At 41.9% G+C, this 16,186-nt stretch overlaps 3 protein-coding genes and 1 long non-coding RNA gene across 9 annotated transcripts in view; 2 read left to right on the top strand and 2 right to left on the bottom strand.

Moving 5' to 3' along the window:
* The window catches only part of axl (AXL receptor tyrosine kinase), a 29,053-nt gene extending 26,687 nt beyond the window's left edge, over positions 1-2,366 (bottom strand). Inside the window, exon 1 of the mRNA XM_086080043.1 lies at positions 1,799-2,366. Coding sequence (XP_085936169.1) covers positions 1,799-1,943 — 145 coding nt within the window. The 5' untranslated portion in view covers positions 1,944-2,366. The remainder of the gene's footprint in view (positions 1-1,798) is intronic.
* On the top strand, positions 2,191-10,659 carry LOC147171537 (uncharacterized). Of its 5 annotated transcripts, none has more exons than XM_086080035.1 (7): positions 2,191-2,442; positions 2,895-3,097; positions 4,399-5,196; positions 7,522-7,780; positions 8,117-8,150; positions 8,226-8,415; positions 9,063-10,659. In XM_086080035.1, exons 3-7 carry the CDS (start codon positions 4,896-4,898, stop codon positions 9,422-9,424), a joined length of 1,146 nt encoding a protein of 381 aa, XP_085936161.1. In that variant the 5' UTR covers positions 2,191-2,442; positions 2,895-3,097; positions 4,399-4,895; the 3' UTR covers positions 9,425-10,659. The 5 variants fall into 5 exon arrangements, with proteins under 5 accessions (XP_085936161.1, XP_085936162.1, XP_085936164.1 ...); XM_086080034.1 differs by lacking the exons at positions 2,191-2,442; positions 2,895-3,097 and adding exons at positions 3,440-3,535; positions 3,651-3,757; XM_086080036.1 differs by lacking the exon at positions 2,895-3,097.
* On the bottom strand, positions 2,532-11,793 carry LOC147171536 (uncharacterized). Of its 2 annotated transcripts, XR_015095521.1 has the most exons (4): positions 11,496-11,793; positions 8,201-8,390; positions 7,498-8,129; positions 2,532-6,503 (listed from the first exon to the last, which is right to left on the bottom strand). It is a non-coding gene; the product is annotated as an uncharacterized LOC147171536 (long non-coding RNA). The 2 variants fall into 2 exon arrangements; XR_015095520.1 differs by having other exon boundaries at positions 7,498-8,390.
* Positions 11,581-16,184, top strand: LOC147171535 (cytochrome P450 2F3-like). Its single transcript, XM_086080031.1, has 9 exons — positions 11,581-11,818; positions 11,972-12,134; positions 12,201-12,350; positions 12,580-12,740; positions 12,894-13,070; positions 13,174-13,315; positions 14,232-14,419; positions 14,488-14,629; positions 15,292-16,184. The coding sequence occupies exons 1-9, from the start codon at positions 11,642-11,644 to the stop codon at positions 15,471-15,473; spliced, it is 1,482 nt and encodes a 493-aa protein (XP_085936157.1). The 5' UTR covers positions 11,581-11,641; the 3' UTR covers positions 15,474-16,184.
* The last annotated feature ends 2 nt before the right edge of the window (positions 16,185-16,186 follow it).

Here is a 16,186-nt window from a genome sequence, read left to right as displayed (position 1 = left end):
CGATGACAATTCGTTTCAAGGGCATTAAGTGGCAGACAAGTAAATGAAACCATTTGTGCAACTTATTTGTACTAATATGTTCAAACGTGAACCTTGTAGCGTGGAAAACAAAAACCGAGCACTTGCGGTACCCTTTTTTTCTGACGTTGGATAAAAAACACGTAAGGTGCTCGAGTGTTCATCTGACCCCCAGTGCAGAGCTTTTGTATAAAAGTATTGAGATGAAAGTAATAAACTCAAAAGGCTTTTTGATGGGATGGCGTGCATGTGCCTTTAAATGCTCCATTTCTCTTTTCCCTTGTGCCCCGTCAAAGTCCCTCTGGGTCTCACTGCGTGTGTTTCTCTGCCAAGTGGCACACAAGCAAACATGCGCCCACACGGTGCCTTCTTCACCCCTTCCTCCCATTCAGCCTCACCATTCATTCATTGCCTCGTCCACTTTTTTGTTTTCATTATTTGGATCCATCCATCTATCCAAGCAGCCATCATGCTCCAAGTCTGAGTCTGAGTCACTGCAGAGAGCGCCGGTGACTCACGATCAGACCCCTCTCCTCATCCTCCTCTTTAATTGTGTGGCTCCAAATTGGAGCTCTGAGACATTGGGGAAAAATGTGGAAGCTTATTGATTTACAAGCGTCACCTGAGAGCCATGTGAGTTTGATACGGGGCTCAGCTCTACACAACACATGCTCCATTTAATTAAGGGGAGCAAACTTTTGCTTCTTTTTATTGTAAAACAAAAACAAGTTACAGTGAGAATGGAAGACTGGAGCCCAGATTCAATTTCAAACCCCAATCTAGCAAGCAACTCATCCACTATGAAATATTACTAAACACGAGGAGCTCCTCAGCACTTTCGTTATAAGAAAGCAGCTCACTGTCACTGGCAATATAAGAAAAATATGGAGTTGAATAAGTCTTAAAAGTAAAACATTTGAAAAAGCTTTAATTTAAATATTTTTAGATATTTATTTAGTTTGACATATTTTAGGCATACTAAAACAAGTCGACATTTTACTAATCTAATGTTTAACCGTTGTCTTGTTTTTTTTACTTAGTTGTCATAAATTTATTTTTATTTCTATATATATATCTTCCATTTTATGCATTAAACGATACTTATTATATTTATGCTCATTTTCATTTTATAATATGCACTATTTATCATTAAATCCTCCATTAAGTCGTAGCTGTGATGCTGCAAAATAACAATAAAGGTGAAACAACACATGAACGCACAAAAACACATGGGCTATTAAATAAAATGTCAAAGAAATACATAAATGATGTAACTGAACAGAAGCACTCGAAACAAAGTAACGAAAAAAATATGCGTTAAAACCCAATATGTAAGTGAATAATTACGTCTAAAAAATTATGTAAAAATGTAGTTTGTATATGCTTAGTTTTACACATTTTATTATTTCTATTTACATATTTTTATATTCAACTTTTAAATGTTCTGCTTTTTTTAACTGAGTATAAATACTTTAAATTGTATTTACACGTGAATATTGTTTTCAAATGTTTTTATTATTTCGTATTTATGATACTTTTTTTAATTAACAGGGACGCTGCAGCCTCTGGAGCTGACTATCCAGATGTTTACCTGCCGCTCCTCTTCACCCTCATCCACAACTTTCTCCTCCTCCTTTGAAGTCCAACCAAAGCTAATTGACTTCCCCAGCTAATTTCTCTTTACGAGCTTCACCATGAAAAAAAACAAAAAAACAAAGGAGGGGGGGAAAAGAACGAAGAGTAAAGTAAAGAAGCTGGAGCGCTTCTCCCTTTTGCATACCTCGCAGGCAAGCCACCTTCCCTGGGCCACAGGCGACCACCAAGACGAACACCAGAAGCGAGACGAACCCCCAAGAGCCGAACGGCCCCCCCCGAAAAGTCGGCTCCTTTTTCGATTGAGTCATCGCCCTCTGTCGTCCCATCATCTCTTCATCATGTCGCGCTTTTCAAAAGTGGGAGAAAGTCGTCCGCCACGCGAACCAAGTCCGCTTGCTGCCCCCACCCAAACAAAAAAAAAGAGATCACAAGTCAACCAAAATAAACTCCAAGTCAACTTTTTAGTCCACTTTAGCGAGCGACTGTTTGTAATGTGCGGTTCCGACACAGCGCACGTACATTCCTCCACTCCCGCCTTCCTCCTCCTCTTCCTCCTCCTCTTTCGAGCAGGACTCAAATTCCACAAGTCAGCTTCTTTGCACCCTCCTCCTTCTCTTCTCCGTCCTCCTCCTCCTCCTCCTCCTCCTTCTTTTCTTCCGAGGATGCCCGAGCCCCCGCAGGCTGCTGATTGTCTGCACACACAATCGGCTTTTTAATTGCACCGCGGATGTTCCCCTGAACCGAACCACCCAGTCGAGTTGGTCAACTTGGAACTAACTTGGAACTAAGCTCCACCCAAGCAGCGTCAAAACTACAAAACAGTCAAAGGTGAGAGTAAAACGTTTTAAAGTGCTTTAATCTTAAGAGAAATTTAACACACAAAAAATAACTTTCTAATGATAATTAAAGTGCTTTAGTCTTAAAAGAGAAATGTAACAAAAAAAAAAAAAAAAAACACCTTTCTGATGATAATCAAAGACATCAACGCAGCGGTTGCTAATCCTCTATTACATAAAAATAATTGATTTCCTCTCCTTAAAGCTCAAATCAAACAAATATTGTCTCATTTGGACTTTGGTGCCTGCAACACTTTCACTCCAAAAGTGACACATGCTCAGGTGAACAGGTTCATTTGAAACAGGTGAGAGTCATTATTGGGTAGAAAAGGAGCACTCCCCAAAAGCTCCGTTGTTCACTGGCATGAATTGAGGCGAGGTGAATAACTACGTGAGCAAACAGTCCCAACAGTTAAAGAACATTTATTTTGCAACATATTTCAGGATTTCATCATCTAAGGTCCATAATATCATCAAAGCGATTTGGAGGAACATAGAATGCCGGTGACCTTTGTGACCTCAGACGGCGCTGCATTAACAGGATATTGCCACAAGAGCTCCGCAACACTTCCGAAAACTGCGGTCTGATGAGTCCGCGTTTCAAATAGTATTGGGAAATCACGGAGCCCATTTCTCCCTCAAGCACGGTGATTTTTCTTTTTTAATTATACAAATAAAACTGTTAACACCCCCTTTTAAGGAGGTGTTGCACTTGACCATGTGCAGGTCACGTGACTTTCATCAATAACTGCTATGTTGTTGTGTCTTTCTTTTGTGCGTCTCAGCCCCTCCACCCCTCATCCCTTCTCGTTCCCACGCCGGGGGCCTGAAGATTGGGCCCTTTAAGAATGGCCCCGGGGCCCTTTAAAAGAGCCTCATTGTATATAGGCCGGCCTTTTCAATTGGAGCGCCAGCGCTGCTCCCAGATAGGAGCAGGGAAGTAGGGAGGAGGGAGGGGGGGTGAGGTAAGGTGGGGGAGTCGTGGACAAGAAAGAGGGGTGTTTTGAGACTTCCAATGTGTGTGTGGGCATTCCTGATTGCAAGATTTACAAGGATTTGGCGGCGAGGCTAAAGTGGATTAAGAGGTTTGAAAGCACATTGTTGCGCCGGTCAGGTTATCAGGCCTGGACACCAAAACAAAACTGTTAGTTCCACACAGGAAACTTTGGGCACACAATGAAATCCAACCTCTATTTGCAGTCAAACAGCCTGCCCGCCACCCTCCAAACCTGCTGAGACGTCACAGGGTCCGCTTAACACGTGACCACAGAGCCCTGAGGATTCAGAGACTCTTGCGCCCCCTGATGGTGGGGGACTATTATTTTTTTACCACTGTTATGCAATAACATTGACTGCAAAAAGTAATGTGCAATGTTTTTTAAATTCAATACATAATAATAATAATAATAATAATAATAATAATGTTAATATATAATAATAATTATAATAATAATATTTTTCTTTTTGTCCCAACGATTTTGTATCGTGAGAGCCGAATGTATAGCCAGCGCAGAAACATCTGTTTGGTTTTACTGTCGTACATGTGTTCAGTTTAGCTAGTGAGAACTGTGATGAGTAATGGCTACCGGCTTTCAAAAAGAAAAAAAATAGATCTGTTTTTCATTATTCACACGTAAAAACAGATCATCTCCATATATTACTTTTACAGGCAGTGACAAAAGGATAAAAAAAACAAAACATTTGCACTTGGCACTAGGAGTCCAGTGGCACATGTTGCATGAGATTTTCTGGATTTTGACACAATGAAAATATTTCAATATTGAATTAATCCATCTTAATACCGCCACAATCACATCAGTTATTTAGAATTATTATTATTATTATATATACTTATCAAATTATGTGACCAAAAACAGCAACAAAACTTCAAATTAAATGTGTCATACACACCAAATATGGTTATTATTAAAATTGTTCATGTGTGCAGCTCACTACAGTTCTGAGGAAACTACAGGCCTCCAAAAATAGAACAAGATGATGGACCTGCTTTGTGAATGCAACAGAAGCCCAATAAGGAGAAGGAGCCAGATGGACAGTCATGGAAAGACAAAACTCTACCGCCGACAAATTGAAGAAGTGGTTGACATCCAGAAAATACAACAGTGCCTGGAAAAGGCTGGACTGAAAGACAGCAGAGAGGTGAAGATCTATAGAGGCCGGGTTTTATCACATCAGACAGGACTCAAGGTGCGGTATAGTGAAAAGAAGTCCAGGAAACGGTGCAGCACATCACAGTTGATCTGTATTGACTAGAGGTCCCAGAACCAAGATGGCCATCACCTCCGAAACTGTTTGAGAACAACCAGGCCAAGATTCTGATTCTGTGGACTTCGGATCCAGCCTGACATATTGGTGGTGAATAAACACCAGAGGAACTGGCAACAGTGGTGCCAGTGGCGATCAGGGCACTGCGGACAGCAACCAATGTATATATGCATATATTTTGATGGTGACTGGCCTCCAGCTGTAGCCCGCTTGATAATCCCTGTTTTAATCTGCCGGGGTAACAGGATGATTGTGGATGTCGTCCCGCCACAAGCATCAGGAGTAAAAAAGGAAGGGCCTAAATCGTGGGGATTATTCCCGCTCGCTCTCTCTCTCTCTCTCTCTCTTGCTCTCTTTTACCCTATTTTCCAGCGTTCCATGTTCTGGCCTTCATTTGTATACTTTGGAGCAGCCATGAATACAGTTGGCGGCGTTCACCGAGGCTACCTCAAGAAATACGGTAGGCTGCTCGGCGGACATTCACTCTACAATCCTGTGTAGTCTCAGAGGCCGTAATTCAATATCTTAATGTTATAAACGAGTGCGTTCAGAGGCCGCGTGGGTCATTTCTGCATCGGATTCAATTTGGACTGTGTTTGAGTGTGTTTCTGCCCAAAAATGTCTTTCAATGTTGCTACATGCTCATGTTAGAATTCTTGGCTGGCATTTGAAACAGCGTAGGGTCAAAATGATGATAAAGTGTATTTTGGTGACCTCAATGGCACTCAAAAAATACATCTCATATATTTTTCCATTGAAATGAATGCAAATGCCATTCATCTGTTCTAGCCTCCCCCAGAAAAAAAACGATTAAAAAGTTGTAATACCCCATAATATTGTACTTAATAAAAATAAAAAAATACAGTAGTGACACAGTTAAATACAATTAATTACATTCAAACATCTCAACTCCTCTCAGATCATCAGTAAGGCACTAATATAAGCCATTCTTTGCAGAGGATAAATAATATATGACTGAGTACTGTTACATTGTCAGTCAACATGTCTTGTGCATTATTTGGGTTCAATCTGTTGCTGAGCATGTTCAGCATTAGCATTAGCTACTGGACTGAAAGGTTAAGTGGCAGTAAACGAAAGGTCAAAATGTCTCTTGAGTGTGGTCACTCCCTTGTTTTTTTGTGTGTTTTTATGATGATGACATGATTCTGACTTTAGACACTTCTGTCCCACCCTGACTAATCTCATCATTCATTCTGTCAGGATGAGAACATTGCAACCTAGCACTTTGCAGACACATGACAAAAACACACTAACTTCATTTTGAAAATATATACAGGGTCCATAGTGTTTTGTTTTTTTGCAATTTAACATTCATTACAAAAGAAAATGAATAAAGAGGTTTGTTGATTTTTCCGGTCGATATATGATGGCGTTTATGCTAAAAAAATACATAAATAAAAAATGATGGTGCATTAGTGTTTCTCATTACATGCTTTCGTAATACATTTCTTGAAATTTTAAAGAGACTTTTTGGACACCCCATATAAGGACACTATATGGCCAAAAGTCTTAGTTCATACATTTGGAAGCACTGGATGAAGTGAACAGCGACGTGAATCCTAATACTTTTGCCTACATGCTTTTAAGTCAAACCTTTCTGTCTCTCCTCTCTCGCTTTTTGTCAAATCCCATTCATGTTTAATCCTCCATGTAGAGAAGTAGAGCGGATCTTCATCATCATGGCTATTACAGGATGAAGGTCTATCTGGAACGCTCGCAGTCTGACGTTGTCACGTGTGCCCTATCCTGGAAATGGACAGCATTGTGTTGTCAGAGAGTTAGTCATGGTAGATTTGTTAAACAATAGCCATGTATGTACACACAGGACGGTGGTTCTCAAATTGGCGTAGCGGGACCCAGGGGGACATAAGCTGAAATATTCCTTTTTTGTTTTTATTACTCTTTGCTTTTGGAAATAGTCTTTTTTTTTTTTTTAAGGAATTCAGGGGTCCATGTGGTAATTTTGTTGAATTGACATTAAGATTCTTATAAATGGCTAAATTGTGAAATACTTTATTCGTCTACTGTTATGAAGTGTGTTCCTAAAAAAAAAAAGTGACTTTAATCTCTAAATACTGAAAAATTTGTTGCGTTTAAACTCACTTTACAAAAAGCAGCACTTTTAATTATTAAAAAGTTTAAATTTACTTTCACACTACACAACTTTGCCTTAATGAAGTTACAAAAGTCAATTTAGCTTAAAGCTAACAAAGTGCAAAACGCCATTTACATGCTAATGATGACATCATATAACAACACTCACGGACATACATGTATACGCATTCTTTAACCTCTATGGAAAATGACTAAAGAACGGCCCACTAGTTTAAGGCTAGCGCGAATTAAATATGCCATTGACAAGCTAACAGTTAGCGTCGATGGTCATGATTCTACAAAACTTATAGCAACGGATATTTAAATAGAAATAGGTCAACAATATAAGTAGACAGATCATATAAAAGTGCTCACTGGCATATATAATATTTTTCATCTTTCGAGTCACTTACAGTAATAGTAAGTGTACTTTTTTTCATCATTTGTCCGCTTGACTGTATTATACTGCCTCCCGGTGGCCCAAGTGGGCACACCACAATCATGTTGCACAAATTTATATATATATATATATACACACACACACATTCTATAAAATGATGTTACTAATCAACATTTTTCCTTAACAAAAACACAAACAAAATTGTTGACATTTCTGGTGTAAAATGATCAAAATGAAGCCACTCACAGTCTGTTCCCATTCCTCCGACAGGGGGCTTCATGTTCAAGCAGTGGAAGGACAAGTACGTGGTTCTCAGCGTGGAGGGAAGCCTGCTGGTGTGCCGAGACGGCGAGTCCCCGCCCGACCAGGTGGTGGACCTGCAGAGCCACTGCGAGATGATCGTGGAGGGCCGCGAGATCCTGGACCTGCCCAGGCTGCCGGCGGGGGGCCGTAGGGACTGCTGCTTCGCCCTCATTATGCAGCAGAGCAAATTTTTGCTGATGCTCGCCGACAACCCGGATGACTGCGCGTGGGTCTCGCCGCAACATCCGTTCGCCCATTTTCTATACTCAATAGACTGTATAGAGGGCCTCATAACTCACACTTGTTGCTAGGCAGACTTCCCCAGACTCTATCATGATTGACCATTGGCAAATTTAAAAAAAAACCATCATAAGTTAGCCGCGCTCACTAAACAGATAGTGTGAGAGCAGGAAAGCAGAAATGACTCATTTCTATATCCACTATTATCACTGCTTGTATTAAATATAAAATAAATTCAAATGAGAAACATTGCCATCGACACAGAAATGCATCAAAACGTAGACCTTCAAATAGAATGACTTGTCACGTTTCCCTTTTGCAGTCTGTGGCTGAAGCTGATCAGGAAAGTGAGAGAGGTGAGTGTTTTCGTTTTTGTTTTCATGTTGCACTGACATCTTTTACTAACCATGGTGGTCTGTGTCGGTGTCCAGGGTGTCATGTCACCTGCCAGCCTGCAGAGGCAGCGTAGCGTCACACGCTGCATCATCGACAGGGACCCGCTGCCCGACTCCGCCAGCGACAAGGACCCCGGCTCGCCCCGACCGAGCGAGGGTACCCCGCCGCCGTCGGCACACGTCACGGAGAGGGGCGGCTCACTGAGAGAGAGAAGTCACAGTCAAGGTCAGTTTTTGGACATGAGAATTAGCTTACAAAAAAATTGTATCACAAATAGAAAGGACATTTGCAAGGCTTTTTTTTTTTTTTTGTAACCAGAGATGCAAAAAAAAGTCTCAAGAACCCAAGCCCTAAAACAAACAGGAAGTGGGCATTTTTTGCTGCTTAGTTTTGGACATTTGGTTTCCTAGAGTTATCTAAAAAAAAATGTATCAGCAATCAAAACAAAAATTGGAGAGGCGTGTCTATTACATTGAGATGCACAAAAAAAGTCTCAGAAACCCAAGCCGGCAAACGAACAGGAAGGCGGCCATTTTGCTGCTAAGTGGCTAGTTAAGTGTTGATTTGATGGCGATTTTTGCAGGCTTCAAATAACAGTTTACTAGCGAATTAGCTTACAAATAAAATTCATAATGTATAACTTTAATGAGATGCACAAAAATGTTGACTAGAAAGTAGTCCAATTTGGACATTTGCAAGCTTTGTACTTGAACAAAATTAGCCAAGATAATTTATCCAATCAATTGAAAGATGGGCAAAGTTATATTGCCAATTTTGTAATTTTTTTGTCGATAACAAAACAAAATTTTCAACACAATATGGATTTTGATCACAGTTGAGCATAAATACGACTCTTCTCACTTTCCCATCAGTCGGCGGCCCCCGGCGATCCCTACGCAGCGTCTCGGTGGCCCCTCCTCACCGGGTGTCGGATTGTCTTCGCCATGGCAATAGCAGCGACGCCCGGGCGGTGCGGGCGGTGTGCCTGCTGATGGGCGGGGCGGCCGCCTCCTCGGCCCTGGGCTACCTCAACTCCTGCTCGCCGTCTTCGCCGTTGGTCGGCAGAGCGCCGGAGATGGTCCACGCCGGCTCGGGGGGCTTCTCGGAGATGCCGGCCGGGGGCTCGTTTCACGCCTGCGGCCAGGACGTGGACTCCGACACGCACTTCAACAGCTTCGACTTTGAGGGCGACTCCGATTTTGACGCGTTTGACTGCGGGGGGTTTGCCTTTTAAATGACGCTTGTGTTGGCACGAGATTAACGCGGGGCTTCTCAAACTTTTTGGGTCCAGGGGAATAATTCTATCAAAGACCACCTCGTAATATTAAAGCTTATTCAACATTGTAATTGCCATGTGTAGCTTTAAACGATCAAAGGTAGTAAACAGTTGCCTATTTTTAGGGGGAAAAGTGATATTCACAACAGGTTATGCAACGTCAACATGATATTAGATTATTTTTGTTGTTGTTAATTTTTTTTAAATCCGGCCACAAATCTGCCGATGGCAATGGAGCCAACACAATGATGAAACAATGTCAGCCGCAAGACACCCACATAATCAATATTTTATCAATCAAAGGGAGTGGGCGGGGCTTCATACGGAGCCCCAAAAGGCTTGGGGCCCACCTAAAAGTCCAGATCCACGCCCTTGGTCTGGCGCCAAATGATAAAACATAATTTGTTGGATTTTTTTGAGGACTCCTAAACTACAATTTAGGAACTCCTGAGGGTTCGGGGACAATAATTTGAGAACCACTGCTTTAAAATGTCTTCTTAAAGGGGAACTAAACCAAAAAGTTTTTAAAGCAATTGCATGTGCCAGCATTAGCCAAAACACGGAACTGTATTCTGATTGTGGAATAAGAATTAAACAGAATAATTCATCATCACAAGAGCAGCGAAATAATTCGCTAATTCGCACACTTGCAGGGCGGGACAGAAAAAAACATAAAATGGCGGCCCCCGTATGTGAGTAGAAGTCATGTTTTAAATGTAATTTTTAGACTAAATGCTTAATAGATTATTATTTTTAGAGAGCTGATAAAGAAGATACGCACATTTGAAGTTTTGGCATCTTGGGTTTGGTTCCCCTTGAATACGAAATGAATGCTGGTGTTCTTCCTGGCTTTATATGCCGACGCGCCTCAGGTAAATCATTCACGATCCAACCATTTTCCATTCCGTTTGTTGTGCTGGAGCCTCTCCCAGGTCAGCGGGCCATCACCGGCCACATCCAGACAACCATTCAGACTCACTTTCACACCAGCGGACATCTCACAGTCTTCAAAGAGGCCTGAGCTGAGATTCGAACAGGGAACATTTTCAATGTGAGGCAGGATGTGCTCAACACGAGGCTATGGTGTTATTGAGTGTACTCTCATTTGTATCTCCACTGTAAACATCCCCTTTGGTGTTTCTGTTGAACATGAGACGTTCCCTCCATTTTATATTAAAAGCTGTGCAATACTAGTTTGTCGTTTTCTGACAAGCAAACACACGATCGCATGTTTACCGTCGTGGGGGATGGGGGCCGGGCTGGCACGTGTATGATTGACAACCATTACAAATGCACTAGTGGAAAAATATATATACACACACTCACACAAAACCAACAGTTTCCATCCAGTATTGCTGCTTTAATCTCTATTTATCGCTTCCATATTTTGATGCATTATGCAACTGACTCACGTGTCGGATCTCACAGTTCCGATTTGATTGAGCGAGACGATGACGACGGAAATAAGGTCAAGCCCTCGTTCGATGCACGGGCAGGTTAAGCCTCTTTGTTATTTCAAAGACAGAAAATGATTCTCCTCAATAAATTTGATGTTTTTAAACCCATCAAGAATTATTATTTTTTTTTTACCTCTGAGGCCTATTGTCGTATAGCATGATTTGTTTTTTTACATAGTAAAAGCAATTTTAATCAATGTCATATTATTAAAAAAAAAAAAAAATGTTTTTGAAAATAAAGTCTGGCTTTTTCTCCAAAACTAAGACTTTTAACCCTGGATAAATAAGACTTTATTCTTGTATAGCAAGATGGTATACCTAAAAACAGTAAGTAAATAAAAAAATAAATACATAAACCCGCGACACGACCCCGGATAAGCGGTAGATGATGGATGGATGGATGGACAAAATGTAATTGCACATCCACTACAGTAGGTGGCATTGTCTGAGAGTGTGCAAGGTGTAATGGCTCCTCTGCAGAGGCGTACACCCCACCTCTAAAAAATAATATACTCTCATCTCAGTGCAACATAAAAAAATATTCTAATAATAATAATTTGAATCTTCCTCACCTGATATCACCTGACGTGTAAGCGAAAGGCGTGTCTTGGCCCATGTTGGTTGAGGTCAAACTTCACTTGATTCTTCTGGTCGATAAACGCGGGCAAAAGTCATCCCGAATGAGAATCCTTGTCTGCCGTCCGTGTGAGCGTCTGTCATGGATCTCTCTGTGGCCGTCTTGCTGCTGGGGGTCCTGCTGGCTCTGTTGTGGTTACTGAACGGCAAACAGAAGAGTGGCGGGAAGGGGGGGCTTCCTCCGGGCCCGCTCGCACTGCCTCTCGTCGGAAACCTGCCACAAATAGACAAACACCTTCCTTTTAAAAGCTTCCTTAAGGTGAGATGATTTCACACACTTAATGATATTTCAATCTAGGGCAGAATGAGTTGGAAAAATAATATTTTTTGTTTTTATAAACACTAAATAGCTGGTATGATTCAACATTTATTGATGACTTGAAAATATGATTTTTTTTTTTTTTTTATGGAGCTGAGTGAAACGTACGGCCCGGTGATGACAGTGCATCTTGGCTGGCAGCGTACGGTGGTCCTGGTGGGTTACAAGGCCGTCAAAGAGGCTCTGGTGGACCAAGCCGACGACTTCACTGGCAGAATGCAGATTCCCTTCATCCACAAAGCCACCAGGGGCTATGGTGAGTTGTGCCCAAAAAGTTGACTTTTATATGCGCTGCCAAAATGGCCTCTTTTTTTTTTGTCAGGTTTGGGCCTCGCAAATGGCGAGCGCTGGCATCAGCTGCGGCGTTTCACCCTGACCACGCTCCGAGATTTCGGAATGGGCCGCAAAGGGATGGAAGAGTGGCTCCAGGAGGAGAGCCAACACATGACGGCCCGCATTAAGACTTACAAAGGTGCTTTTGGAACTCTCAGTGGCAATTGCCTGACTCCAAATGGGGTTCCCGGACCCTAATCTTGGGGTCCACAATCCATAGTTTGTAGATCTTCAAATAATTTTGGATTATGTTGCTTTATTATTGAAAACAGTTCATTCCTTACATAATACAAAGCCCTTGGCTGCCTCTGATGATGTCATCAGTGTATGAACTCCATGTCAATGCCCTTTTTAAAAAAAAAATCCAGCCGCCCCCTTCGACCCCTCATTCCTGCTGAGCTGCACTGTGTCCAATGTGATTTGCTGCCTGGTCTTTGGCCAACGCTTTGACTTCGAGGACGCCGACTTCCTGCGGCTGCTCGCCATTATTACAGAAATTATACAGTTTTTGGCCAGCCCTCTTGGACAGGTGAGTGGCACTCCAGTTTATCCTAAATTAAATTCACCTATAAAAGGCTAGCTATAGTGCATTTTAGCTTTATCCTAAATTTTCACCCAAAAATCCAATATCAAACTTTTTGTGAGTACTTTACAGTATATCAACGACTGGAATCTTCCACAGATGCACAACCTTTTTCCGTGGCTGACCGAGTGCTTTCCCGGTCGTCATCACAAGGTGTTTGGCCACATAGACGTTGTGAGATCTTTTATCAAGGAGAAGGTCCAGCAGCACCAAGACTCCCTCGAGCCCGACGCGCCCCGAGACTACATCGACTGCTTCCTCAACCGCATCCGACAGGTCGGAAAGAACTGATCGACTAACCCCTGGAATGTTGACGGTTTGATTGTTATGGATGTAGTGCATCAGGTAGACCAGTTGTAACCACACATTGTTCCCTCAGGAGAAGCACAACGAGTCCACTGAGTTCTTCTACGAGAACCTGGTGGCCACAGTAATGAATCTCTTCTTGGCGGGAACCGAAACCAGCAGCTCTACTATCCGATACGCCCTCAGCGTGCTCATCAAACATCCCGGAGTACAAGGTTGAAGCTCCCCGCAAGGACAAAGACACATGGCTAGCACCTGAGAGCTAAAAATGTGATCTGTAAAAAGTTGAATGGAGTCAAATGGACACTTGTTGGTTTTTGAAGGCAATTCAGTCCAAAAGACTTTGAAATCTTGTGAAGGTAAAAGAGAACTTCTCTTACCTGGCTACAGTTTTATTCAGAGCTGACATGGCATCCTGGTGCGGTGTCTAAAAGCAGTTGGGCCCACGCACCTGGGGCACCATTCTTGCCAAGGAGCAGAGTACAGACACAGTCTGATGGAGAAATTTTACATTGAAAGTTTTTCGGCACATCAGCTATTTTTAAACACGTCAGAGAAGGATGAAGCATCGGCCAAAACTGCCGGCCAGTTTTGTCATTCACTGCCATTGACGACTATAGACGTCAAAAATTCATGTGAACTATTTCTATTAGTTTAAAAGAAAAAATCCATTTAATTTAATTTAATTTTTTTTATAACAGATATAAAATTTGTGATTAATCGTGAGTCAACTATTGAAGTCATGCAATAAATTACGATTAAAAATTTTAATCGTCGGATGCCTTTTTTTTAAATTAGGGGCGTCAGGCGAACATTTTTAACTGTAACTAATCACATGACTTCACTAGTTAACTCACGATTAATACCAAATTTTATATCTGTTATAAAAATAGTCTAGGTTTTCATACTCGTGTTAGCAAAAGTGATTTTTTTAAATAATATAAATTGTTTAAATGATTTTTTTACGTCTATAGCCGTCGATGGCAGTGAAGGAGTTAAGAAAACTTCTCCTAACTCCAAAAAATATTTGTCTAATGAATAATTCATCTTGTTTGAAGATCTCTCCATGACATGGATGTCTGACAGACAAAAAAACAACTTTCTTGTTTTTTGGGTGTTTTTTTTGTGCAGAAAAAATGCAGCAGGAGATCGACACAGTAATTGGACGAGAGCGCTGCGTCAAAATGGACGACAGGAAGTCGCTGCCCTTCACGGACGCCGTCATCCACGAGGTGCAGCGCTTCCTGGATATCGTCCCCTTCAGTTTGCCGCATTACGCGCTCCGTGACATCTCCTTCCGAGGTTACACCATTCCCAAGGTAGCCCTCAGCGCACAGCCCTCACTTCCTGGTTGGGTTCTTGTTGTCCTAATGTCAGTCTTCAACAGAACACCATCATCGTGCCCATGTTGCACTCTGTGCTGAAAGATGAGACGCAATGGGCAGAGCCTCATTCCTTCAATCCGCAACACTTCCTGGACCACAACGGCAACTTTAAGAAGAACCCGGCGTTCATGCCTTTCTCAGCAGGTATGTGCCACTGGCAACGGGTGTCTTCGCTCTGAGTAGGCTACAATGACGTTTCAAGAGTATTGTGTAATTCTGGATCAGAAGGCGGGCCTTGTTTCAGAAATATTGAAATATGGAGGAGTCTTGGTTGTGATCTGTGGCTGCTTTTCTGCATCTGGCAGAGGGTATCTTAATTCTATTTCGAGTATCTTGAGGAACTCCATCCTCGTTCTGCCCAAAATCGGAACGGGTGATGATCGTTACGCTCAAAGCTAAACCATTCAACGCCAACGCTATCATTGTGGAGGAATATGATCAGACAATCCAAAGCTTCTACAGAGGTTTAGAAGAGATCTATTCTAGTCATCATGGCTGACTGGAATGCCAAGTTCAGATCGGAAAAAGAATGAAAACAGGAGGGGCCCTAAAATAGAACCCTGTGGAACACCAGTGAGGCTGTGCGGGACTCAGAGCACCCAAGGCTAAAATGGAAAGTTCTGTCAGCCAAAATAGGATCTAAACCACTCAAGAGCACTACCACTAATGCCCACCTGGTGCTGCAAAAGAGCCAACATAATACTGTCTGTAGTCCACTGTATCGAATGCTGCAATCAGATCCAACCAAACGAGACAGAGAGGATTCCATTTGTTGCTATCTTGTGTGTGTGTGTGTGTCCTCCCAGGAAAACGAGCTTGCGTCGGCGAGTCTCTGGCTCGCATGGAATTGTTCATCTTCCTTGTGACGCTACTCCAGCATTTTAGCTTCTCCTGCCCGGGAGGCCCAGGCAGCGTGGACCTGACCGCAGAGTACAGCAGCTTTGCCAATGTGCCGCGACGACACCAGCTCGTCGCCACGCCACGCTGACACCGACCGCCTCCCAATCAGCCAATCAGAGAATTCGCTATTCATTTTTAATGCAGCCGTTCTTTTGGATACAGGGAGAAATTTTCAAAGGACCCTCCTCATAAACCTTGCATGTTAAATGTGATAGGAATGAAGCGTGTGGCTATTGTATTTTTGAAAGAAAGAAAAAAAGCTCTACTGTCACAATAATAAATAAATATATTTTTTAAATCTGACGAAAATAAAGCAACACTTTTCCAAGGTAAAATTACACTATGATATTAGAGTCAAAACAAGTTATTATTAGCTACTGGTGTATATATATATATATATATATATATATATATATATATAATTTTTAATTAATATTATTATTTTCTAATGAAAACTATTCATTTAAATCACTGGAAGTATTACCAAACATGGAAAAGGAATATGCTTTAAAAAAAAATCAAATACAAATCATGCATAGCAAAATATATATTGTAGTATAGTATACATACATTCATGATCGCTGTATCGGAATGTCCAGGTGTACCTAATGAAAGTGTCGGCTGTGTCTCGCTCGCCCTCTGTGGGCCAGTTGCTATATTGCCGCCAAATCCTCAAACCCGCCTTTACTGTGTCTCTTATCACGTCCTCAATCTCAGTAGTCACGTAACCACTCATTTGAACTGTGTTCAAATGTTATTCAAACACATTTGTTTAACAATAAACATTGTGGCGGCTCCAGT

Source organism: Leptonotus elevatus, chromosome 7 (assembly GCF_054856555.1).
Source record: "Leptonotus elevatus isolate MCC_2025b chromosome 7, RoL_Lele_1.0, whole genome shotgun sequence".
NCBI classification, from domain to species: domain Eukaryota; kingdom Metazoa; phylum Chordata; class Actinopteri; order Syngnathiformes; family Syngnathidae; genus Leptonotus; species Leptonotus elevatus.
Note: the sequence above shows the minus strand (reverse complement) of the source record. Positions and strands in the feature narration are given on the sequence as shown.